Genomic DNA, 26,656 nt, shown 5'->3' with positions numbered 1-26,656 from the left:
GCCGGTGTAACGAACTCTATCAGCCTATTTGGGCCGGGCCCACGACCCCCAGCAATTAAAAACGCAAATTACAACGGTCAAATCTAACACGTGTCTCTTATCCATTTACACGCAGCCAAACGTGACCACATGTTCCCACGAACCGCCTCCTAATTTCAGATTTATGAAATTATTAAAATACCCTCGATAAAGTTCGTTAATAATATTTAATTTTTTAACTTAATTTAAATTTCAATTTAACTGGGATATAATTCTGAAAAAGTAAAGAAGGAAAGAAGGGAAATTGTGTTCTTGCGTGTTTTCGTGGGGGAAGGACATTTTGGGAACTTTCTGTTTTCAAAAAACCACTGGAAGGGGAGAGGGGGCAGAGGAGGCTTATATAGCCTGCTCCTCCCCACAACCGGCCACTCATCTCTCTTTCTTCCTCGGAACAGCCTCTTTTGTTGACGGTCCAGTGGGGGGGAAGAAGGAAGAGTTGCCGACTTCAGAGAGAATTTAAATGTGGGTCCGCTAAATGTCCAGCACAGATAGAAACTGAAAAGGAAACTTGCTCTATAAATTCGCGATTCTTGCCTGTCTTCAAGATCTCATCTTGCTCAGTTCTACCCTTCCCTACCTCCTCCTACGTTGGGAGCGTATCCTGTTCCAGGATTCTGTTTCCTTTGTGGGTGAGAAGGGGAACTGGAGTTTGAGAGTCAGACGTGAAGAACTGAAACAGAGGAAATCGTTTCTATTGTTATTTTTTGGTTAGGTTCTATATTCTTTTACCTCTTTAAAATGGCCAGAATATCATTCATGGTGTACTTCCTCTCTCTGCAGCTTCTATTCGCTTCAGGTTTGTCATGGTCATATGTTGCTCTGCTTTTGGTTTCCTCTGTTTTGTGTTTTCTACTTTCCTCTTGATCTGTTTTGTTTTTTCCTTAGGTGTTCTGTCAGCGACGTTTACGATGACGAACAACTGCGAATACATGGTATGGCCGGGAGTACTGTCAGGAGCAGGGACAGCGCCGTTGTCGAAGACGGGATTCCCCCTCCAGAAGGGCGAGTCCCAGGCTCTAACCGTACCTACCAACTGGTCAGGCCGCTTCTGGGGGAGAACCCAATGCACGGAGGATTCGACCGGCAAATTCTCCTGCGTGACCGGAGACTGCGGCTCAGGTAAAGTGGAGTGTGCTGGCGGGGCAGCACCTCCCGCAACTCTGGCTGAGTTCACCCTTAACGGCAGCGGCGGGCTCGACTTCTACGACGTGAGCCTCGTGGACGGCTACAACCTGCCCATGACCGTGGTCCCCCAGGGCGGTTCGGGCAACTGTACGACCACCGGATGCCTCGTGGAGCTGAACGGCGCCTGTCCGTCGGATCTCCGTGTGCAGAGCGCCGACGGCAGCGAGAACGTGGCCTGCAAGAGCGCCTGTGAGGCATTCAACGAGCCGCAGTACTGCTGCAGCGGCGCGTACGCCACCCCAGACACGTGCAAGCCTTCCTCTTACTCGGAATTCTTCAAGCACGCATGCCCTCGTGCCTACAGTTACGCGTACGACGATAGCACGAGCACGTTCACATGCGCTTCTGCCGATTACACCATCACATTCTGCCCTAACTTCTCTAGGTATTCTCATCGTTGCCACTTAGTTCAGAAGGGCAGTTCAGTCTAACTCCGCTTCCGAAGTACAAAAAATATCTGAGAGAAAAGCGGAAAATATCCGACTACTATTTTCCCTGACGCTTTGACTTTTTTCTCCTTGACAGTAAGAAGTCGGCGAAGCCGGACAGCAACGGGCGACCGGAGGCGATGCAGCCGCCGCTGGTAAACTCGTCGATGATATTCACCGGCATGGAGTACGCAAGCGACACCGCCTCCCACTGGGGGGTCCACTCGCGCCTCGCGATCTCCGTCGCTGTTTTGTCGACAGTGTGGCAATTGCGGCTGTTCTAAAACCGTCGTGTACTATTGCTCAAACTTAGCGCCGACGTCACTCAGGTGCCCACCACACATGAGCTGTTTTTGGCGCGGGGCTTGGCGGGAAATGACAACGGATCCGACAGGGACAAACGACTTGTACCCGATTTTTCTTTCGAGAATTGCCATTTGTTTATAATTCCATCAGATACCCATGACGGATATACGAGGGATCCCCTTTACCCGCCAGTCGGTGGGGGGGGGGGGGCGGGGGGAATTCTTCTATTTTATAATTTTTCTTTATATTTTAGAGATTTAAATTTGGAGTCGAAATAGAGAAAGGTGTTGCTGGGTTTTTGGTTCTGTTGATTTGATGGAGCAGTGTCGTGATTGCCCAAACGAAGGAATTGTTGATTGGACACTTACGTTATCGTTGAAATGTGAGGATTGTGGGATTGATTGGGGGGTTGTTTTCTGGATGTTAATAATGAAGAACAGACAGGGAACGATTCTTTGAATCTGACTCTGGATATCCTTTCACGGAATGAAACCACTAGAATTCGTCGCCGCGTTCTGATCGTGAGAGGACATGGGTGATAAACGTTAAAACTTTGCCAGAGATCGCTGTCTCTCTTCTTACCGAGAGAGAGAAGTAACCTGGGATCTAATTAAGTTCATCTTTTATGGGACATGAAGCCCTAGGAAGGGACCCTTAAGGCACATGGGGTGACTAACTGCCTTAACTAGCGGTTTAAGCAACTTTCATGTCCACTCACATTCCTGGATGTGTCCCACGTTATCCATTCCGATCTTTGACACATAGTTGTGCACCCACAGTTCCACGTGTCATGTCTGCCGGTCCAAATCTTCATCCCATGTGTTTGGGTTTTGTTAAACTCTTTTTTTTTTAGCTTTTACCGCCGTGCATAATCGTTGTTTATTTAGTTTTTGACGAAATTCGTCGGAAAGGAATCTATTCGACTAAGATTTTGATGGTGGGATTGCGACTGAAAGCGCCGGCAGGCCGGCAGCAAGCGGAGGGTCCAGAAAATTAAGAAGCCGCTGGTTGCGATCACATACCAGAAGGTCCAGAAATGACGGACAGACTCGGGTTGCGTGGATTGATTGCTCTTCTCTCCCACTTACTGTCCCTGTCCCCGCCGAACAGAGACGCGGGATTCCGCTGCTGATTCACATGCTTGATTTCTGAAGAAGAATTCTGTCAGAATTTGAAACCGAAGATGTAAAATTAAGAAGAATCCGCAGCAGTTTGCCTGCTTGATTCATGTATCTGATACTGTTCGAAATATGGAGATGAATGGGTACATGGCTACTCGATTCCCTACAGAACCATTGACAAACTGGGAACTTAGTTCCCTCTTTCTTTTCTTTTCTTCAATTCTATTACTTGGGTCGTATTCTTCTTCTATTCTTTTCAGTTAATCGACAAAATTGCAGAGCTACCTAACACCACTACGGCAATTCATGATTGAGTGTTATTTCCTTCTCTGTTTGGTTTGAAAGGAACTAGGAACAAAAAAAGTGGCAATTCCTTCATTGACGTTTTGTTCTGTGGGCCAATTCGGAAATGCCAACCATATTCACACGGTTTAACAGGCCACTGCAACTTGGAGTTTATCCCCAACAGAGCTGGAGAATCCCTTTAAAGAGAAGCTTATATATAATATATATTCATGGAGGAGGGGAAGGGAGAGAAAAGGAAGAGAGGTGCAAGCGTGTTAATGGAGGGGATGAGTCAGGACGGTAGCTTTTTTACGTGTCTGTCATGGTCGGAAATCAGCAAACGCAAGGAAGTGAACGTTTTAGAAATGTGGATTGTCCGAATCATATTCGGTGGGCAGGTGTCCTACCATTAGAAAGAGACCCATGAAAAAAATCCCTTAAAATGTATGGCAGGAGGTGGGAGGTAGGACCATCCCTTACAAAAACTCAAAAACCCTAAACCCGACCCATCCGCTTTGTCCTTACCCCATTTTCATATATTTCCATGCTCCATTCTCGCGACCCGAGTTTGGAAAAAACCTTATCCATGGACGGAACTCCCCCGCCAAGCAACCTCACCTCACCCAACAAAGGTGGGGAAAAAGGCTGAAACTCAAAAGCAGGAAAACACCAATGGATCGAAGAGGCTCAGCAGTGAGACAAAAGCTACAAAATCCACTTTCCACAACCCCATTCGCTGACCCATCGTCGTTGCTGATGACACAGGAGACGAACAAACAATCTCTCAACTTTGACCTCTTTACAATCACTTATCAGGATCATGAAACGATAAGTTTCTCTACATACTCGAAAGGCAGATTCTGCCATGAAGGATTTAACTAGAGGCATGTAGGCATGTGGCTGTGTCTTCTTTTGACCACTTGGATCGATCCTCTCTCCGAAAAGAAAAGCAGCAGCAGTAAAGGAGAGAGGAAAAGAAGAGGAAGAAGAAAGGTGAGGGGGGGCTTTTGCCATGGATTCCTGCATGGGGGGAGGGGGTTGCCATAATAGGCATAATCAAATGGAACGTAGTGGGGCTAGTGGCTTGCTTTGATAAAGGTGATCGATCAAAGGGGGAGGAAAAGGGGAGATGCTCATCGGAAATTAAAGTGGAGGGGAGCCTAATCCTCATGAAGTACTTTACATAACAAACAGCGGTAGACGTCCAGGGATATGGTGGTGTAATGGGTTTATATTATATGGCCGCGGCTTTGATCTGGTAGAGAAAGACAGACCAGTACGTCCTCTCTGATTACAGCGAAGTGCCATGCACGTCACGGAATTTTGCTCTGAAAAGGGCGCTTAAAGTCCTTCCCCCGAAAGTCGATGAATGGTAAATAAAATACTCTGAATCTTTGCGATTGTGATGATGTACATAATTGAGTTGGATAATCTGCCTGAAGATAAACCCCGTTGTTGCTGCTTATGGTTTGTCTTCAAAGTGTGTGAAACAGCAAGTAGAGGTGAATGGGCTGATCTTACTTTAATATTGGTACACTCGCTGTTCTCCCGAGGATGGCTTGCAAGCATGGATTTTCAAAAACTCTACGTAGTTTCCAGCCTTAATTCCAATAATCTAATTGGAAACTACACACAAACACTCGTGACCCTTTAATTTTAAGAAGAATATCCCAAAAGAAAGAAGAAAAAAAGTCACTAATGAGGCTGGTATACGGTGTTTGTAACATTTCACACACGTAATGTACAAACATCACGTGACACAGAATAATGCTTACCATACACTAGTGGACTTGTAGTTAGGTTACATATACATGTTGTTGCCCCCCCTTTAGGTTGTGTTTGGAACACAGAAAGTGGATAAGGGATTAGCATAATCCCTATATTTATTGGATAAGATCTTATTGTATTTATGCCCTATTGTAATTAGCTGAACCACCCAGATGAAGTGCTCTCTGATTCCGTCCGCCTCACCTTCTACCACCGTCGTCCTCATCCAACTCCTTTCCCATTGCCCAAGGCCGCACACTTGTGCCGGACTGCATATGACTTTCCCCCAACTGAGCCATCGGATATGCTGCCATCATCGCTACAGACATCGTCGTCAACCTTTGCTGGCTATCCTCATCGAGTGTTGTCATTCTATCTCGCCGGTGCCAACCCAAAACGCCTTCTTCCTCCTTCTCCGTTTGACCTTCCCCAAGCCATCACCGTCGAGCCAACCCGTCACACCACCGTGTGGCTCACCAACACGTACATGTGCGCCTCTCCTCGCAGGCACTCTGTTCGACAACCACAACTCTCAATCCCCTTGGCACAGTCAGTCATAACTTCCACTTCTCCAATCGTTGCAACCTCCTTCCCCAGTCTACTGCCTTCATTCCCTCCTACTCTATATTGAGCTACACCTTCATCATCGTCGCTATCGACCTTCCTCTCCAATCTGTCGTGGTCATCGTCAACCTTCACCATTGTCAGTATTGTTGGCAACCACGCTTGCTTTTGTTGCACTAGCCTTCTCCCCCAATTGCATCGTCACACTAGAACCAGATCTAAGTCTAGATGCCCTTGTCCCGTGCATGGGGAAACTCACACGTGCGAATTTCACACATGAAAAAAATCGTCACAGTCAACCGGCGCTCTTCCATATCTCTTCACTGGATAATGCGCTCTCTCCGATTCCAACTGCCCCAGCCGCTACCAGTGTTGCTACTCTTCCACATCTCTTCACCAGACGATGTACTCTCTCTAATTCTGTCAGCCCCATCCGCTACCAGTGCCCCTACTACTCTCTCTTCGATTTCATCCACCCCAATCGCTATTGTTCCACATCTCTTCACTCTCTCTTATTTCGTTCGCTCCAACCCCTACCAGTGTTGCTGCTCTTCCACATCTCTTCACAGGATGATGATCTCTCTCTGATTCTATCCGCCCCTGCCTCTACGAGTGCCGCTGTTTTTCCACATCTCTTCACCAAATGATGCACTCTCTCCGCTTCTGTCTACCTCAGCCGCTACCAGTGTCATTGCTCTTCCTCATCTCTTCATTGGATGATGTGCTCTCTTCGATTTTGTTTGCCCCAACCGCTACTAGTGCCACTTCTCTTCTACACCTCTTCACCAAACGATGCACTCTCCCTGATTGTGTTCGCCCCATCCGCTACCAATGTCTCTATTCTTCTCGTCCTTTTGCTTCCAAGAACCTTTGAAACAAATGTCCTTACATAGCTAGAGCCAAGTTCACAGTTTCAATTGTTATAAGACAAGATTAACTTCTCTAACAGTGAGCTATTTTGAGGGGGCATGATAAGGGATTAGCATAATCCCTTTAGTTATCGGATAAGATCCCATTGTATTTATCTTATGTTGTAATTATCTTCTCATATAAACCTTATCTTTTCTATTCTAAATTATATAAATGCTACCCTTAATCAATTGTAAAGTGGTGGTTCAATTCAATATCTAACAATTTGCACTTCGAATACTGCCATTGTACATAACACAATGGTACCCTAAAGAAGAAAACTCCGTTATTTATTGAGTCCTGTCAACATGCTCCACAATCAGCAACTTGATTGTGAAGGAACTATGAAGCACATGTAAGGTAGCAGATTCAGGTACTACCGGCATCTTCAATCATAAAGAGTTAAAGACACTTTAATGAATAGAAGCTTTGAGGTGCCCTCAACCATATCGCCTGCCAAAGGTGAACATTCTGAATGAATCCATGCTCTTAATTCTTTTATCAGTTATTTTAGATTAGCTTATGCGTATATCAGTTTGCCTATCCTTCACCATTCAACCGAAAGGCAACTTTAGCTGAAGATACAATCTGACTACCCTTGGATCAAATATGTTTCAGTGACTGGGTTTCTAAAATCAACTTTGATGGCTATTATCTATCACCAATAACAGGTGCAAGAAAGAGTGTAGGTGAAGCAAACTGACAGAACTGAGTAGATGAAAGAACGAATCAAGCTTTTAGTTGAAAAGTTTTTTTCTGTGTTTTTTTTTTTCTCCTCAACTAGCTTTATTTGTTCTTCCCTTCTTTCCTGTTACCGGGACATAGGGGTGGCATCGAGCCGAGCCGAGGCCGAATCTGCCTATGTTCGAGTCGAGCCTCGTCTCGAGCCTAAAATTGTTATCGAGCTTGAACCCACTGAGTTCGAGCCGAGCTTTGAGCCAAACTCGAGCCTCAACATATATTGAAAACATTTCAAAAAATATATATCAAATAAAATATATATAAAATTATGCATACATTTTACATAAAATTGGGCATGACCTCTACATAAAATTGGACATAACCTCTACTTAAAATTAAGTATAATTTATATATATAATACCTGTATAAAATTTGACATGACCTCTATTTAAAATTGGGCATAATCAACATACATAATATCTGCATAAATACTCCATAAAAATTTTTATACATTCCATAAACACTCCAAGAAATTGTTTATACACTCCATAAAATAGTCTAAACACTCCATACACTGCATAATATTATAAATAAATTCCATACAATAATCAAACACAACAAAATTAAATGAAATTTCACTATCAATTTACAATCACCCAAATAAAAACTATAAATTTATTATAAATTTACAAACTATAGTTATTTCTCTTCATGCTAGAAAATAATATACGTCCTTGCTTGAGCAAAATCTCCACCTATGACAAAAACAAAAAAATAAAATTAGTTATTGTCAGATAAAAAATACTCTTCTACTACTAGTTACTTAATGACGTTAAAAATATTAAAATTACCATGATGAGAAAAACATTAAAAATCATGTAGCTGGTAGCATTATCTCTGCACTCTTCTTCTCATGCTGTAATCATAAAAAAAAAAAAAAAAAAAAAAACTAAAAAATATACTAAAAAATATCATAATAAATAATTAATCAAAGAAATTCACCTTTTGATTTTTCTTTATACCGTGAAGAGTCCGAACCCAATCACTGCAACAAATCAAATTTTGAAATGTATTTGGTACCAAGGAAGAACGATACGAGTCTATTACTCTACCACCAACACTAAATAATAACTCTGAAGCTACTGTGGATATGAGAATTATAAGGGGAGTTAGTCAACAAACTTAAAGTTTAAAGTTCATTTTCATCTCCTGCTTCAAATTCATTTAATTCCTCTACATGAAATTCAATTTCAAACTTGTTGTTAATGTGGACGAGTTCATATACATTGGAAAACAGTTTCCAGTGTTAGTGCCCCAAAATAAGAAAAATATAAAAAAACAAAAAATTGAGTAACTTATAATAGTATACTTAATTAAAACATAATATTTAAACCCCAAATTAGGTAAAACAAATATGATTACAACACAAATAAGTAATTTAATGTATAATTAAAATAAATTAACATATTAATTAAATAAATTAGATATTATATTATTTAATGATTGCAGTTTATTATACATTAATATAATAATTACGTGAGCTAATTAATTGTGTACATGATTAATTATAAAAAATAAAAAAATAAACAGGAAAATTTGATCAAATGCTAACTTTAGCACACTATATTTTTACATATTAGTGCATCGTCCAGAGGAAAAATAGGCTGAGAATAGGATTTGCAAGCTTTTTTTTTTATATATAAATCACACGTGCGAAACTCGCATGTGTGAACTGCATGTGCGAGTTCACACACTGTGGGGGATGGAGCGTCGAGGGGCAAAAATAATCTCCCTCCTCAACGTAGGTATCCGAACTTTAGGCATCCAGGGGTTCTATGCCGTTCCGGCGAGAGTGGTGTCCGGCTGATTTGATTGGGGCAACAAGCAGTGGTAGGGGGGTGACGACGATGGGAGAGGGTCCAGAGCAGCCGCTCTAGTTGGGGTACGACGAGGCGAGGGCAACGCTACGGGAGTCGACAGCGATAACGATGAGAGGCAGAGAAGGCGATGAGCGGGGGGAAGGATTAGGTGCGGCGGCGGCGAGAGGGAGAAGGGAGATGGAGGCCAAGAGAGGGAATTTCGGAGGAAGAAGAGAGAAGGGAAGGAGGAGAGCGAGGGTGGGAGAGAGAGTGCGAGACTCCTGAAAATTTGCCCCATCCCACCACTCGTTAAATTAACGAGTCGGCTCGCGAGCCAACGAGCCGAACCTGGCTCTGTTCGAGTTCGGTTTGTTAACCTAAACGAGTTTATTTCTGAGTTCAAGCTCGGCTCGAGCTCGATATATAACGAGTCGAACCAAACAGAAACCAAACCAAACACGAGCCGCTTGCGAGAGGGCTCGGTTCGAAGTCACCCCTACCATGACACATCACTAGACAAGCTTGGAAAAGCTCAAGATCTGTTTTTTGACGAAATTCGTGAACGAGGACTGATATTTCAAATCAGTATGGACTGTATTGGGGACAAGTGTGTGACTGTGTCGCATTGAGAAGATTTGGTAGGTCATCATCAATGTAGGATTTCAGACTTCATCCCATCCCCACTTTGGTGTTAAATAGCGACGTCATTCCCGCTAAAGGAAACCCATTTAAGTGTTATCCGGCTATTGAAGGCAGGTCTCCTCCAATGTAGAAAGATGGTGAGCATCAATTCAAACCCATGCTGAAGGGACCTCTTCTTCCTTCATGTTTTTGTTTTTTTCAACGGAGAAGATGGTACCTATCCTCTCAAGTGCCCAACTTTGTCATTTTTCTTTCCAGAATACAGGGAACATTGTATGGTGACTCTTTGAGCTTTCGAACCTAGGTTGGATTTTACAACCTAAGTTGGGTCCCATGTTCAATGATGGTTACTAGGGATGACAAGCTCGAACCTGTATATGTTCGAGTTTGGTTTGATACTTCAAACTCGTGCTCGAGTCTAAATTAGAATCAAGCTCAACCTCGAATCTAAAATTGGAATTGATCTTGAGTTTGGTTCGAGTTCCAACCTCCATTAAAAACTAAAAAAATTATAAAAAAAATAAAGAAGGGTTGAGCAATCAATCGTGTTTGAGGTTTATAGTAAATAAGAGCTACTATAAACCAACTAAAAAAGGAATTGACAAGAGCAATTAAAGTAAAGAGTATTTACGTAACAAAATTATACTAACAAGATAGTTTACAAGTTAATATGTCGAGTTTGAAAAATCTCGAGTTTGACTTATTATACTTAACGAATCTTATTTCAAGTTTGAACTCGAGTCGAGGTTCAGTAAAAAACTGAACTGAAATGAACTCGAACGGTTTACGAACCCGTTTGGCTTGGTGGATAAGTTTTCAACAAGCATAATGAATTCAATCCATTAACGAGCATATATAAATTGGATTTGGAAGCTTTAATTGAATCAACTTGATCTAAAGTTTTATTTTCTTATGTTTTCATAATGAAGCTGTCTAATGATCTTTCTCTAAATTGATCGGTCAATAAAGCCCCGGGAATCCAATGCTTTTGTCACTTGTGCCCATTATTTACAGCCCACGGACCCACGTTCAGTCAAACCGACGTTTCCTGACGTGTATATTCCTAGGCCGCTAAAATGACCCTGGCCCACTCTTCGCCATTCTGGGACCCGCAAGCTGCTTTTGAAGCCGTAACGGTCACCTTCTTTCGTAAACGGGAATCTGGGGGCACACGAGGAAAGCGGACGTGACGGTGTTGACGGCGGGGATCCTGTTTAAGTTAAAACGGTCGCCGGATGTTGCATACGAACCAGATCTTTCCACGTGTTAGGTTGGGATTGACCTCCTCTGCCTTTACGGTAAGACCCTTTGTCATGCGCCATGGAAATCGGATTCTTCCCAGGAAATTAATTTCCCAGGAAAATGACAAATGTATCCTCCTCCGTCTTCACTCGCCGTCGTCACTCTTCGTCTTCACTCTTGAAGACAGTTGATCTGATGAACGAATTTTAGAGGTAGTTTTGCGTAAAAATGGAGACCAACTTTCCAAACTTTCAAAGTAGAAGAATCGTAATGATTCGAATAAAAAAAAATTTAAAAGTTTTGAAGAATGCTTCTCTTCCTCCTCAGGATTAAGAATTTTAAGAGCAGAGAGGTCAAAAGAATGGCTGAGAATGATAACCTCCCAAAGAGAACATCAAAAGCTAAACCTCTCAAAAACCCTATTATACCTCAAAATTTCTATTGGCCATTCATCACCCCGACGCCTCACCCATCTTCCTTCCTATGAACAAAGACCCTTGGCTTTTCTCCCTTCGATTTCCTTTCAAATATTCTTCCAAGATCTTCCCCATATCCTATAGCGATTTGACTCACCGGAGTTGCAAATCCATGTTCTAAAGTATTCAATTCTTTTAACTACTAATTTTTAACAGAAGGTAAAAATAGGAAGCTGGGAAAAAAGGAGTCAAATAACTTGACCAGTTTCAGCAGTCCCTCGAGACCCACAGGAAAAAGGGACCCGCGACGCACTGGAGGGGTTGGGTTATAAATACATGGTTCGCGGAAGGGGAGGAGATTATTCTCACAGGCGGCAGTCAGCCCAGCACGGTCTGTGAGAAACCATTGTCTGGGTGATCACCAACCTCTTAGTTATTCGTCTGCAAAGGCCTGTCTTGGTTACTGTTCCCCTCTCTCTTTGGCTTCTGATTCCTTTAGAGACGAGATCAAAACGCCATTGTTTCATCAATGCAATTTTTTAATAATATCTTAGAGTCAGATTCTTAGAACCCCAGGAGGGAGGTTTCTTGAAGCCCAGTAGGAGAATTACTGGGTATTGTTCGAAAGGGTAGTAGAAGGCACGGAAAAATAGAGGGAAAGAAACAGATACAGCAAAACGAAGGACAAGAAGCTGTCAAAGGAAATAGAGCTGCCATGGATGTCTTCTCTTGTTCTCAAATTCTGGGTTTCTTGTTTTTCTTCATTTCTAAAGGTATAACGGTGCGGAAATGTAGATGCAAGAGCTCTGTCCTGGCTTCTGACCCAGTGACTGAAGCAAGATTTGGTTTTTGTTACTGTTTCGTTGTTGCAATGTCTTACGGGACCTGAGTTGTTTGTTGGTTTTCGCAGGGGTGATGGGAGCGACATTCACGTTCGTAAATATCTGTGACTACACAGTCTGGCCAGGGATTCTCTCAAGTGCGGGCAGCCAAAGTCTAGAAAGTACCGGCTTTGAGCTCCCAAAAGGGACATCGCGGGTCTTTCAAGCTCCCACCGGCTGGTCCGGCCGTTTCTGGGGCCGCACCGGCTGCAACTTCGACTCATCAGGACAAGGCAGTTGTGCCACCGGTGACTGTGGATCCAGCCAGGTGGAGTGCAACGGCGCCGGAGCCGCCCCACCCGCCACTCTTGCGGAGTTCACGCTCGGCTCCGGTACGCAGGATTTCTACGACGTGAGCCTTGTCGACGGGTACAACCTGCCGATGTTCGTTACCGTCAGTGGGGGGACGGGCACCTGCGAGTCCACCGGATGTATGGTCGACCTGAACCGGCGTTGCCCAACGGAGCTCCGGGTGGGTGACGGGGAGGCCTGCAGAAGCGCCTGCGAGGCCTTCGCCACGCCTGAGTATTGTTGCAGCGGCGAGTATTCGTCACCGACTACATGCCGGCCGTCAGTGTACTCCGAGATGTTCAAGTCTGCGTGTCCGAAATCGTACAGCTACGCTTACGACGACGCCACGAGTACGTTTACGTGTTCTGGAGCGGATTATGAGATCACCTTCTGTCCTGGTCCACCAAGGTAAAACACCCAGAAACGCTCCAAAACTGAAGCCATCTGCGTTTTGTTCTGTTTCGCTGTCTTCTCAACTCTCAAGCTTTTTCTTCATTTTTCTTGAGAAAGCCTGTTCTTTTTCTCTCTCTACGGAGAGGTTAGTCCCCTGTCATTGTCGTTGTCCAGAAGAGTGGTTTTGTTTATCAATTTGCTACAGATTTTACTGATTCTTTCTTCTGTTAGGGTTATATGCTTCGCTTTGGTAGGTACAGATGGGTTTAGTGTTTTTCATTTTTATCATCATTTTCATCTTTGCGTCTTGGAGAAAAAGACCCACTTCATAGTGGGTTTCTCAAAAAGAAGTTGAAAATTTGAGAGGCTAACAGTTCTTCTTTGATCTTTGGGTTGTGTAATGAATGTTTTATTGAATTCTCCAACTCTGGATTAGTAAAGAAGGGGTCATTATCTTGTTTAGATTCCTAGAGTAAAAGAAGCTGAGAAAAGGAAAAGTGAAAAGTTCTGTCTTCCTCGACATCTTCGGCTATGTTTAATGCTTTTTTTTTCTTTTTTTTTAATGTTTTGACAGTCAGAAATCGTCTAAAGATCCTCCAAAGACATCTGAAACAGCGGGAACCGGAGCCACTACAGACAATGGCGGAACAGGCGCTGGTGCAGTGATGCTTGCAGACATAGCAGGCTTGGCTATAGGAGATGCGACGAGGACGCTCGCGTTGTCTCATTTATCTTCATTCTTTTCCGCTGTCATTTTTGTCTCAGTCATTTTGCTTCTCTTTTTGTAACTCCTATCCTTTCCCCACTTCCGAACGAAGGAGGAAAATCAACCAATCAAGCTCCTCTGCTGATGTTCCTCTGTAAAACCCATTTTGAGATTCAGATACAGTGATGTTAATATTAGAAAAAAGTTTTCATTCAGTTGCAACCAGTGAAAGAATTGTCTTAGCCATGTGAAGCACAAGCCAAGCAAAGCTTGCTCTGGTACTTGTAGCCGTCCTTTTACATTTTTTTATCCTATCCTTACTCATTAAAAAAAGTGAACTCGATGGTTGGTGGATCTTGTTGCCTCCACTTTACTGCAATTGCAAGATTGGGTGGTTGATTGATACTAAATGGAAGATGGGTTGCTGCTGCTACCTGTTCCTTTCTCTTTCTTATTTTTGGTTTCCGGTCCTTGTTGCGGACGCGGAAATGATGAAAAACATCAGTAGTGTTTCCAGATGTTTCCATCAATGGCAGATCACAGTAGTAAAGGTTCTATAAAATGCCCTCTAGCTGTTGTGAAAGCGTGGGATATGGAGCTGCGAAACTTTACTCTAACACCATTCTGACTTTCAATAAAGTGGTGTGATGTAGTGGGACCTCCTTCATTGTTGAAACATTGCTCTAGGACAAGCTTTGACGGGTTTTGAAGAAACTCTGGACATTTATGATGGGTAAGCCATCTCCATTGTGATAGGACCAGATCGGAATCTCACTCACTGTAGGTGAGAAGTTTTCATGCAGAAAGTAGGAACAAGAGTTGGGTTCTGATACTTTCCGTGGCCATGATGCTTTAGAGTCGGTGGATTGATAAGTAGGATCGGCCCTCTAAATTGATGGGACTGGGATAAGAATCTGCACGATGATCAAGTTTCGCTGATTAGCCAAATTGAAAAGAGGGAGTGAAGAGAATTCAGTCTATGGGAAGTTTAAGACAAAGGATTGGATTCAATTATTTCTTGGATTGTAGCAGCGGATCTGTCGCTCGGAGCTTTCACACGATAGCTTGGAACCGCACCTGAGATGATTCATCAGTAGCCATTGTCTATGTTATCTGCAAAAGCATCTAATCAAATATGAATTTTTCTTTATTTTTCTCCAGAATTAAAGGAACAATCAACTGCATTGGCAAAGCAAATCAGGCTTTCATTTGGTGGGAAATTGAATTGATAATAGTTAGATTCCCACTAGAATTGCTTTAGATAAACTACTCAAGAAGCAGTTGATTTGTTTCTCTGGGTGGTGGACCATTTTAAACTCACGGACGGCTACTTATGTATCTTTATGCCAAAGGGAAGTCAGGGAATCTCCTGCACCGTCAAAAGGTTGTATCCACCGAGCTACAAAGAACTAGCAAAGCCACCATTTATGCCTTTTCAAGTTTATAAATGTAGATGATTGGAAAACACTTTTTTGCGGAGGAGAAAGTCACAGGTGCTCATAAATTTTGTGTAAATCAGGTACCTGCTTTTAGAGTGTTTGATACAGTATAAGTACACAGAACCTCCGGGGTACAATATGCTTAGAAATTGATTTGGGTTCAATTTTAGTGTGGATGATGATGATGTGCTGTCCTGTAAAGCAATCATTCCTAAATCATAAGGCATAATGTGCTGCAATATATTTAACATGCTTCCTATGCTGTTTTAGAAATGAATCAGAGTAAAATGATCCATTTGTTCTAGCAATATTTGAGCACAAGATCATTTGTTGAGAGACAATTTTATAATCTCAAAGATTCAGAGCAGTAATCAAAGGGAAGATATCCAGGATACCTTGCCACAAAACTAGCTTGATCTTCGAACCACATAGCCGCTGAAAAGCCAGATTTACTAATCAGATGAGCACGAATGTAATAGTTCATAAAGTGATTCTGATAAGTAAAGGGTAGCAGTGATCCTTGTCATAGTTTGGCCAAGAGGAATCGCTGCCATTAAGAAAACTGGTATGAAGCTCCCAGACTTTGTTTTCATATTTCTCTTGGATGCTGAATTTCAGTCCGATCTCTTCAACTTTTTGCAGGAATCTATCCAAGGAATTACCCCTCTTTGGGCTGAAAAATAAGGCCTCTGAACTCTCTGAAGGTTTTAGAAGGGCTTTGACGATAAAAGCGAGGCCATTATGAAATTCCTTGAAGAACGTACTGTTGAAAAAAAAAACAAAAGATGAAATTACATACAGGCCTAAAGGAAAAGAGAATGTACACATCAGGAAACTAGCAAAATATCTTAGCTTCCTACGCTTCCAGTTTTGTCTTTGTCATCTTTATTGATGATAATCTTCAAAAGGATCCTAACTCAGTCGTTTTTACTTTTGTCTCTACCATACCCAAGATATAATCTACATTTCTGGAAACAACGTACCAAATGCTTTTTATGAAATCTTTCTTGGCTGCAATTGTCAATTTAACCTAATAAGGTGATGAAATTTTAACAAACCAAGATAACAGTCTTAAAAAGATAAAATGAAACACAAAATAATAATTGTTGGAAAATTGACCCAAGCCTACACGACCAAGGAAGGCCCACACGCCCAAGTGTGCGGAAGATGGGCTCAAGCCCACAGAGCAAGGAGAAGGCCTACACGATGATAGCATGACGGTAAATAAAAAATTATCTCATAAAGATGGCACTAATGTAATTAATTCATGATTTATGTCTCTTATTCACTCTTACTAGGGTGAAGGGTATTCTTGAAAAATTAGTACTTTTGATATCTATAAAAACAACTTAAGGGGGAGGGTTTGGAGAAGTAAATTACCCTAATCATCCTCCTTTTTTTTCTCCAAATTCGTCATTCTTCCTCTTCTCCTCCTAAAACGTTCTCTTCACAACTCTCCTTCTTCTTCTCACCCCTTAATCCTTTTCTATTGTGATTATACATCATGGAATCCCAAGTTTCAACAATAATAATAATAATTTTAATTGTTAGAAGATGGGCCCAAGCCCACATGCCCAAGGAAGGCCCACATATCCAAGTGTGATAGAAGATGGGCCCAAACCCATAAGATATGAACCCACCATGATCACACGAGCTGGTGGGGCTCACCATGATCACGTGAGGTAGCATTATGAGTCTTGCACGATAAGAAGTCTTACATAGCCAAAATTATTATGGAAGCGGGTCTCACAGAAGAGTTTCAGTTTAAAGGTGGTTCAGTCATGTTAGTCTTCTATTTATATTGGGCTATTTAATTATGTTAGGACTTATATTTAGGTGTTACAGTTTGGGTGTAATCGGGACAAAGGTAGTTTAATTGTAATTGGACTCAACTACCTTCCTCTTCCTCTATTATAAATAGAGGTTCATGTACTCTGATTACATAAAGTCAATGAAGTTTTTCTCTTTTCCATAAATTCAACATGGTATTAGAGCAAGTTTTGTGAGTTGACTCGGTCAACCCACAAAGATAATGTGATCCTTTTATGATCTATTATCTCTAGCAATTTAGGTTCGTATTTATCTTTTTTTTCAGTCCCTATACCCGTTATTTGCTTTACGTTAAAGCACCTCTATACTGTTATTCTATTTCCAGGCATTTTTGGTTCATCGTTGACAGAAGTTGCTGATTATCTTGCTGGATTACGATTTCTGGTTCAAGTTATTTTCTATTACGCCTGTTGCTAATGCTGGTTCAAGTTATATCTCTGTTACGCCTGCTGCTAATGCTCCTTCAATCCTCATGGTAAGAGGTGTTTGTGGCGATTGTCATCATACTGCTAACCTCTCCTAATCGTAAGAGGCGGAGAGGCAGAGGTGTCGATTGTTGATGCTGGTTTTCAGGAGAAGTTTCAGGTTGCAAGTTTCCATATTAAAGATCATGCAGGCTATAGCAAGATGGTTGCTTATATTTAGCAGGACACGTTGCTGCTCTCATAAGATCATATTTTCGTTGCTGCTGTAATCATATTTTCGTTGCTGCTGTAATCAAGTTCAGACCGTCTGCTCAATGGTATCGGATTCATTCCGAGTTAATCTCGCCAAGTCATCCTTGACGTTTCTATTGTTCCATTAATAGAGGAAGTTTCCGTTAGAGACTGGAGAATTGGTTTTTCAAAAAGTTTCCTTCCTCTGTTCTACATTGATTATCGGAAAGTTTCCATTCCCTGCAGCTGCGTATTTTGGCAACTCCTGTTCGTTGGTTGGCAACTTCATTCGGAAACCAGTTGTTAGAAACTTTATTTTCATTCGGAAACCAGCTGTTAGAAACTTTATTTCGGAAACTCTCTGCTGGATTGATTTATTACTGGAAGCCCTTCACCGGCTCACCTGGTTCTGCTGTCACACTGGCATCGCGAGGAAGACGTTCTCCGATTTCTTCTGCTTCTCCGAGGATCTTTTCCGTCTTCGGAAGCTTCGTTTCTATTTCTACTAATTACTCAGCTGGATCGCGCAGATTGTTTGCCGAGTATCTCTATCGAGATTCTATTTCTACCGAGATTACGTTCTGTAGACGTTTTTTCATTGTCCCGCTCTGTTCGACCGGGAGGAAGACGATGACTTGAAATAAAATGCCAACTTAGGTGCTGTAGCGATTTTAATCTACCGAGCGACTCGGTTCTGTTCCGCCGGGTTAACCCAACGGGCGGGCGCTAGACTCAATCTGTTCCGCTTGGGTTAACCTAGCGGATTGGGCCAACTTGGACCGACTCAACCCGGTCCGGGTCAACTCGTCCATGTCATCCCGACTTGGCCCACTTGTTTTCTGCATCGGATATAAGGGTCCGAGTCCCAAGTTTTACATATATTTCTGCCGCAACTCGGCTATATTGGTCTACTATTTGATTCGAAACAACTCGATTCTATTTCTCCGACTGGATTATTATTTTAAGGTATTCGCAACATATTCTTTGGTTAACATATTATTTGGTGAAAATACTCGCATCAGATTATTTCATGGGTCCTTTACAAGGATTTTTATTATTTGGGTTCGTGTTATATGGGCCCAGGCCCATTTCAGGTACAGCTATTGTGTCTCTTTGGATGAGACATTATTATTGAAGAAGTGGTAGCCTCAACATCTTGTCTTTTTACCCATTACCCATTGGTTATTTGACAACCTCTCTCCTACCATCCTTTATTTGACTCTCAAATACTCCTTTGGGCCAACCTCTTGTGTGTTGCTTCGGTTAATGTTTTAAGTCCATACATAAATACATATATATGGGTGTTTTAAGTACATTGAGATTTTTTTATATATATATTTGTGGGTCTTTTATCGCCATCTTGTGAATGACAAGCATTACCCACTTATGACTCATTTACTTTTGAGAGTCAGTGCCCCGGGTTGGGACACCGTGATGGAGAAGCTTATTACTACATTTATGTTATCTCAACCCCCCCCCCCCCCCCCCCCCCCCCCCCCCCCCCCCCTTAATTGGCATTTATTACTCCTACCACTTGAGAATCGATGTTTGGGGTTTAGACACGATGATGGAGGAGTTTTATTACACTTCTGAGCATTGCGTATAGACCCACTACCTACAGAAGACAGGAGTGTGCCCCACATCCAACATGGGTTATAATTGGAGTATGGAGCAATGTCATAGGGCTTGGAGTGATTTTACTCTCACTTATCTTATGCTAGTTGGGCCTCATGGAAGAGACCACCAGTGTGAAGTGGAGTGTTGGAAGATATGGAGGACTGTCATTTTTATATGAGAAGATCCTACACACCATTTGCAACAAGCTAGGAATTGATGATGTTCTCTCACCCCCAGCTTGAAGGGGAGTGTTGGAAGATGGGTCCCAAGCCCATACGACCAAGGAAGGCCCACATATCCAAGTGTGTTGGAAGATGGGCCCAAGCCCATAAGATATGGACCCACCCTGATCACAAGAGCTAATGGGACCCACCATGATCACGTGAGGTGGCATGATGAGTCTTACAAAATAAGAAGTCTTACAGAGCCAAAATTATTATGGAAGCAAGTCTCACAGTAGAGTTTCAGTTTAGTCATGTTTCTTCTACTTATATTGGGTTATTTAATTATGCTAGGACTTATCTTTGGGTATTAAAGTTTAGGTGTAATTGGGACAAAGGTAGTTTAATTGTAATTGGACTCTACTACCTTCCTCTATTATAAATAGAGGTTCATATACTCTGATTACATAAAGTCAATGAAATTTTTCTCTTTTCCATAAATTCAACAATAAGAAGAACAACAACAACAACAATAATAATAATAATAATAAGAAGAAGAAGAAGAAGAAGAACAACAACAACAACAACAACAACAATAGTAAGTAGTAGTAATAATAATGTCATTCAACAACAAAAAAAGGTCATAATGATACACCACGTAAAGCACATTATGTTATCAGATTGTAGCAAGAACTCATCTGATGTAGATTCTTTCTTCCTTTTAAAACCATTAGATCCCCGTCTGCTTTTTAATATTGACCACAAACAAACACCCAAGATATCAAAGACACCCATGAATCTTGAAGCCAAGATTTCACACAAAGAAACCCCCTCCAACATGGCTATTCAGTCAAAGGTTTAACCACAAGTCATTCTAATCTGCTGTTAGCAAATTATCCCCCCTAAGCCCTAGGTCTGACCTCCTTTTACAGATGTCGCATTCAAGATCTAGCGGTTACAACCTTAATGTTTAGCTTCATTATATGCTGTTTTGTAAAGATTTCAAGCTCAGTAGTCCTTAGCACAAATAGATTACACTAACAACAGAGTGGCATGCACATCTAGTAAAAAGCCCAGAAATATGTCTGATCAGGATCAACAACCCCAGACATTAAGCTGTTCCAACCACTAGTATGATAAACAAAGCCTGCAAGATCAGCAGAACATAGCAGCTCAATCAAATCTAATGGTCATAACACAATCATAACCATCCTATTACAAATGTGCCTAATCCCAATAACAAAGCATACCCCTCACGATTAACCCTAACAACCTCCAAGGTTGTTTACATATATTTCTCACACAGACAAGTCACCTTTCCTATCAATGGACCTGCCCTTTTTTATTTTTGGGAAAATGGTGATAACTTTTATTCACAAAAGTACTAGAACAAGATACATGGTACCAGGGCAGTTGGAAAGAGTTCCCAATGGTAAGGTGCCTCCGAGAAACTCCCTCTCTAGCTAATTGATCTGATAAGCTATTGGCTTCATGGGGAATATTCTTGAAGACTAGAGACTGAGAGGTGGCAATATCTGATTTTTTTCGTTAAAATGTTGATTGGCTTTATTTTGTAGATCAACTGTACAAGAAGGCAATAACCCTCAAGCTACAAGAAGAGGAGAGCTTCCAACAATTACAGAGTTCTGGGAAAGTTCCTTCTTTGGCCAACTTGTCAGATACATTATTTGCTGCTCTAACGATATGATGACAAGATACAACCAGTTAGGAACTTTATTCAAATATGAGTAAGAATATCCAAGGGGAAGAAGAGAATTCCTTCATCCAACTGAGGATGATGGTCAAGTTCCTTTCTATTAGAATTGGGCCTGAAAAATGCTGACTGAACAGCTCGATGCCTAGGAGAATTGCTTGGATCTCAGCCTCGGTCGAGTTGCAGCTTCAGATAGGGCCTGAGTAGGATAATAACTCCTCATGATTTCTATTGACACTCCAAATAACAGCGGGCCCCAGATTGCCAAAGGAGCTTCCATCAAAGATCGGAAGGAGGAGAGGGGGGGAAGGAACATCAAGCAATCTGGATTCTTTATTGATTAGTGAAGGAGGAAATCATTTTCCAATGATAGAAAGAGGTAGAGGAGGAAGGCCTTTACAAGTATTTGCCCAAGTGATTACTGACTGAAATGTGCTTTCAGTGAGACTGCCAACTGTGCTACGGGCCCATTAAATTTTCTGTAGTTCCTTTCTTTCCTAGCCAAGGAACATCAGCGAATGCTGCCTTCTGAAGGATTTTTCCAGCTGCAGGGAGATTCAACTAGGCATGGATTAGGAAATCTGGAAATCATTTCAGTGCAGCAGTCTGAATGCTACTTGTAGAGGACAGCACCTCATACAAGAACGGAGATTGGACATTGCAGCAATAAATGTTCAACAGTCTCATCAACTGAGCCACAGAGCTTACGAGTTTATCACTGGGAATCCCCTCTTTTGAAGCTCTTCACATTTAAGTACTTCTTGTGTGCTGCCGTCCGTAAGAGGTGCAAAGACTTTTGGAGGGCCAAAAAGATTTGAAACTAGACAGCATTTATTCACTTCTGAATTAGAGGAGAAACCAAGAATTTGATTATAAAGTGATTGTCTGCTGTTGTCGGGGACCAGATTAATTCATCCTTGCTTTTATCTTATCTTTTTATTTTTTGAAAGGTACCTTGCCTTTGTCTTTGATATGCACAAATCCGGTGCCTTTAATAGGTTGGAGGTGTCTGATATCTCATCAACATCCGAGGCTCTGTTGAAATGAAGGTTACATGAAGAGCCAAACCCAGGTATGCTCTGGAACTCGGAACTGAAATATTCCCTGTTTAGCACAAGAATGAACAGCCAAGAGAATTGGCTGTCAAGGGGGTAGCTCCAAATTCCAATTTGTTGTGTAATACCTATTTCATCATGGTGTAGCATAATCTCCATGGGGATGATGACTTCCTTGAATTGAAACCTACGAGATAACATTTCCTGAGTCATTATAGCAAAGGAGAAGAGAATCTTTGGGCAAAGAGCCAGAGCCTATCAGAAGAGGTCACATTTCTGCTTCCGCTCAGTCACTTTGGCCAAGTAACTACTCAAGATTTTGTACCAATAGCTCATGTTATAGAAGATTTTCCAGGCTCTTTGACAGAACAAATACGGCACTTCTGAATTTTTAAAAATATGCACCGCATGCACACAGCTAACTCAATCCCTTCAAACCTTTACTTAATGTATTGCTCTCAAGCTCATCATCCAACCCTTCAAGAATATTCTTCCTTACAGACGTAACCAATCTCCTAGACTAATTCTCACTCAACTTAAAAGAGCAATTTCCCAGAAATTCCTAGAAGTCCAATTTTAACATAATTTATCTTCTCAAAACAACTTGTCATACGGAGTATCAGTATATCTGAGATCTAGACAACAAATAATGGTGTCCAAAACATAGATAATTTGAAGACAAGAAGGTTCAGTCAAGTTTCATTAGAAAAAGAAGGTTGAATCAATATTTTTGTTGAAGTTTCAATAATATTAGTGCATGTGGTCCAAATTGCACATATCCACAGAAATAATAAGCAACTTCAGTGCAATCTCTCATCTTTATGTGGACTTTATAAGGACATGGCTGGACATGAAACTCAGTGAATGTGGAAAAATTTTAGAGAGGGATGCAACTTGAGCACAAGAACAATGACAGAACTTGCCGCTCATAAGTGCCTTAGAACAGAAATGGAAGTTACCAGTCACTGGCAATGATGATATCAAATGTGTTTCTGAGATCTGATGCTACTTCCTCGTTCCAGTGCAAAGCCATACCCTGCACTTTAGTATGACCAAAAGCTCCAGCATTGCCAAGGATATTGCGCTGAATGTCTAAAAGTTAAAGAGACCAAAATCTAGAGGATACTCTTGGCAATTTAAACCACAACACCTGAAGATACCTAGATCTATCTCAATTTAAATCCAAAAAGAGTATCATTTTTTCAAATAGATAACTGAAATGATTGTCTATAATCACTGATCAGGACATTAATATCACTAAAACTGCCATCAGAAAATATTTCTCGTGCACATCTATACACCAATCTAGATAAGTATATTTGTTCAGTCTTGGAGAACACACTGGAAATAATGATGATAAGAGCTCATAAAACTACAACTCAATCAATACGGGATGCGATCAATAGCATCAACATGGATTTTTATACCAGAAAGATACAACAGAGAATGTTTTTTCACAACTGGATCCAAGGATACAATCAACAACTTGAGGATTTCCATCAGAAATAACAATCTCAGAGGCATCTGTGCTAGCTGCAATAGCTAATCCCGCTAATCCATAGCCAGAACCCAGTTCGAGAATTTTCTTGGACCTGGTTGAAAAGGTAGAACACTTAAAGCAAATTTTATCTAAAACAACATAAATGCATGAAGTAGGTGGCAAGCACTTGCAAAGTGCAACGAAAGAAAGTTTCCCAAGTGTAGAAATTCAATAGCTTTTCATAAACCTGAAAATCTCAGCATGAGTCAAGCAGAAATAAGCAAGAACATCTTCTGATGGCCACTGACCTGTTTGTAGAAAAATTATAAGAAGGATGAACATGTTACAAACTATTATATAAATTCATGGTTCGTCATAACCCAATTCATAAAGATCGGCACATGACAATGAATAAGAAGGATAAAGAGGCAAAATGACTAGTCTGCAGCAAAAGAATCAAGTCCACTCAACATACACTTGAAATACAAATTAAAATAAATTAACAGACGAGATAAAATTACTGATACACTTGATGTGAAAAAATAGAAAGAGGTAATAATGAATTTGGCAAAGACAAGAGCTCTGTAATAACATCAAAGCCACAGGGCATCACCTCCATGAGAAGCCTGCTGGCTATCAACAAAAGCTCGTGTAGCAACTACAATATGAAAAAAACAAAATCACCCTGCATAGCACCCAGTTGAAAATTCAAATAACTACTGAGTTAAAATACCAGTCCAGGGGTATTTTAGTCATTTCCCACATTACATTTTTCTCTTATAGTATGACTATTAGATAGACTGTCATATTTTATCTCTGGTTCAATTTTCATTCAATTTAGACATGTATTTTAGGAGATATGTAATTTTTAGTGTTGGGGGGCATTTTTGTCCTTTTATAAATTATCACTTAAACCCTGATTATAAAGGAGGACGTGCCTTTCTGGCACTCTCTCCAAGGTAGCAAGGCTGCTCTTCTTCCGGGCTTCCTTTTCTCATCTTTTCTCTTCTATTTTCTCCCCAAATCTCATATTTTTCATACTGGATAGTGTCACTCAACTTATCACTATATTCTGAAAGGGAAGGCTACAATTAACAATGGCACTGAATCTATTGATCTGATGGTGAGGTTTTCCAATCAGAAAAGTTCCTTTACCATGGGCAATTGATGTTGTTTCCCTTCAGTCTGTGTACCTGGATACCAACATGTTGCCATGACAGCAGAAATCAAGCCACTAGATTCTAGACAAAATAAGCAACCTTAGGTGACTGCTCCATTCCAAATGAGCTGAAGGAACTGACTAACAATGCCAAACAATGGAGGAGGCTTTAAATGTAGAACCCTAACACGACCATATGTTGAAAAGTGCTTCACAGAAACCATTTAGGAATCTAATAGTGATTTCAAGAAACTTAGATGTGTGATTTAGAGAATAGACAAAAACATTCTTCGACCGGATTGTCCTCCATGAAACTTAGTTGACGGGCCTTGAAGAACTTACACACAAGGCCAGTGCTGTCAATGTTGTATCTATGAGATACATCAAAGTCTTTGAGGTCCACATGGTTTTCTGCTCTTTGGCTGCAAGAAATGGAGACGTCTCAAAGTAATGATCACTGAATTGAACATACAACAGCTAAAACAATCTTTCCTTACGCAATTGGACCGTAACTACATTTGGTTTACCTCTAAGTAGAAACAATGACTATATTTTCATAAATGTACCAAACTTACACCAAAACAAGTGTCGAAGTTCCCCCAACTGGCAACTTATAGGTAACATGAACATCTGTTAATCCATCTGTATCTTTAGGCTTTGATTCTTCAGTTGTGGACACATCGAGATGCCATGGAATCAAGTTAAAGCCACGTCTTGTCCTCCTAGATATGCAATTTACACTAATTTCGGAGGAACCACCTGTGCAAAAATACCATCCACCCCGAGTAAGCCATACCAAACTTGAGTACAATCACTAGACAGTGAAGACCATAATAACATCCAAATTAGAAAAAGTTACTTAAAATGATATGAAAGTCTCTCAGTAACAGGAAAAAGGAAATAAAGAATCCTCGAGAGGCAAGATGGAGCAGAGCTGTGTTAAAAGTGATCATCAGAGAATGACGAAATGATAAACAAGCTACAAGTTGGAGCTTCTCATGATTTTTTCACAAAATTCAATAACTAGATTCAAAGTAGTCGAGTTAAAAGGATGAATTACATTGGACTTAAGGCAATCTAAAGCACGCAGCACTTAGTGTCAGGTTGATTTGAGCAAATTAAAAAAAAAAAAAAATCCTTAAGCGTTACTTTGGATGTAAATATTAGAAAGAGGAAGTAAAGAATGGAGTCTGTACATAACTATGGAGCAAGAAGAGGAGAGATAAAAAACCGGTACCTGGTGGAGGACGAGATAGGAAGGCGCGGCGGAGGATGTCCCACCTGAGAGAAGCCGTCGTGGGCGACGAGGTGTTATTCGTTGCTGGTGGTATTTTTGGCGGCATCGAAGCGTCGGAGTTGAAAACTACGCCCTAATTATAATGTCATATATGAAGTGCTTCTCTCGTCGTTTTGCTTCTGTTTCAGTTTCTTTCAAGGAACATTCGATAGATAGCCAAGATTGTTGCTGTGAACTCTTAATTATGAACTCTCAATCATAGCCCCTTGTCCAGGAACTCCACATTCTGATCTGCATTCGCTACCCATGCGCATTACATTTTAACCCACAAGCCACAGCATCTCCATGTTTCAAGTTACAGGCAAAAAATTTGACCAACCTGGGCCAGTTCAAGACGACAAGTACAAACCGACTGTTTTGACGGTTGCAGTTAATATAGTCCAAGATGTTTGTGTTATCAAAAAATTCTACCGCAATGGAACAAATCATACGGTTGAAATGGACTCTACTACGTTATCAGTTTGCTATCTATAATTTCTAACCAGAAAATTATAGCTAATCTTCAGTAGACATGGCATTCTTGAATTCAAGGA

At 41.3% G+C, this 26,656-nt stretch overlaps 3 protein-coding genes across 3 annotated transcripts; 2 read left to right on the top strand and 1 right to left on the bottom strand.

Moving 5' to 3' along the window:
• Window positions 1-432: 432 nt before the first annotated feature.
• On the top strand, window positions 433-2,387 carry LOC137944923 (thaumatin-like protein 1b). Its single transcript, XM_068790737.1, has 3 exons — window positions 433-835; window positions 925-1,609; window positions 1,750-2,387. The coding sequence occupies exons 1-3, from the start codon at window positions 778-780 to the stop codon at window positions 1,934-1,936; spliced, it is 930 nt and encodes a 309-aa protein (XP_068646838.1). The 5' UTR covers window positions 433-777; the 3' UTR covers window positions 1,937-2,387.
• Window positions 2,388-11,824: 9,437 nt separating this feature from the next.
• On the top strand, window positions 11,825-14,160 carry LOC137944922 (thaumatin-like protein 1). Its single transcript, XM_068790736.1, has 3 exons — window positions 11,825-12,217; window positions 12,355-13,024; window positions 13,584-14,160. The coding sequence occupies exons 1-3, from the start codon at window positions 12,160-12,162 to the stop codon at window positions 13,795-13,797; spliced, it is 942 nt and encodes a 313-aa protein (XP_068646837.1). The 5' UTR covers window positions 11,825-12,159; the 3' UTR covers window positions 13,798-14,160.
• Window positions 14,161-15,393: 1,233 nt separating this feature from the next.
• On the bottom strand, window positions 15,394-26,226 carry LOC137944921 (calmodulin-lysine N-methyltransferase). The gene is made up of 7 exons (XM_068790735.1): window positions 26,064-26,226; window positions 25,402-25,585; window positions 25,169-25,248; window positions 23,915-23,975; window positions 23,664-23,779; window positions 23,147-23,279; window positions 15,394-15,917 (listed from the first exon to the last, which is right to left on the bottom strand). Exons 1-7 carry the CDS (start codon window positions 26,167-26,169, stop codon window positions 15,635-15,637), a joined length of 963 nt encoding a protein of 320 aa, XP_068646836.1. The 5' UTR covers window positions 26,170-26,226; the 3' UTR covers window positions 15,394-15,634.
• Window positions 26,227-26,656: the final 430 nt, after the last annotated feature.

The sequence above is a fragment of the Aristolochia californica genome, unplaced genomic scaffold (genome assembly GCF_029961685.1).
Source record: "Aristolochia californica isolate CCGP_79_NKW_82.1479 unplaced genomic scaffold, dmAriCali1.0.hap1 SCAF_11, whole genome shotgun sequence".
In the NCBI taxonomy this organism is placed as follows: domain Eukaryota; kingdom Viridiplantae; phylum Streptophyta; class Magnoliopsida; order Piperales; family Aristolochiaceae; genus Aristolochia; species Aristolochia californica.
This window is presented reverse-complemented; position numbering and strand designations above follow the sequence as displayed.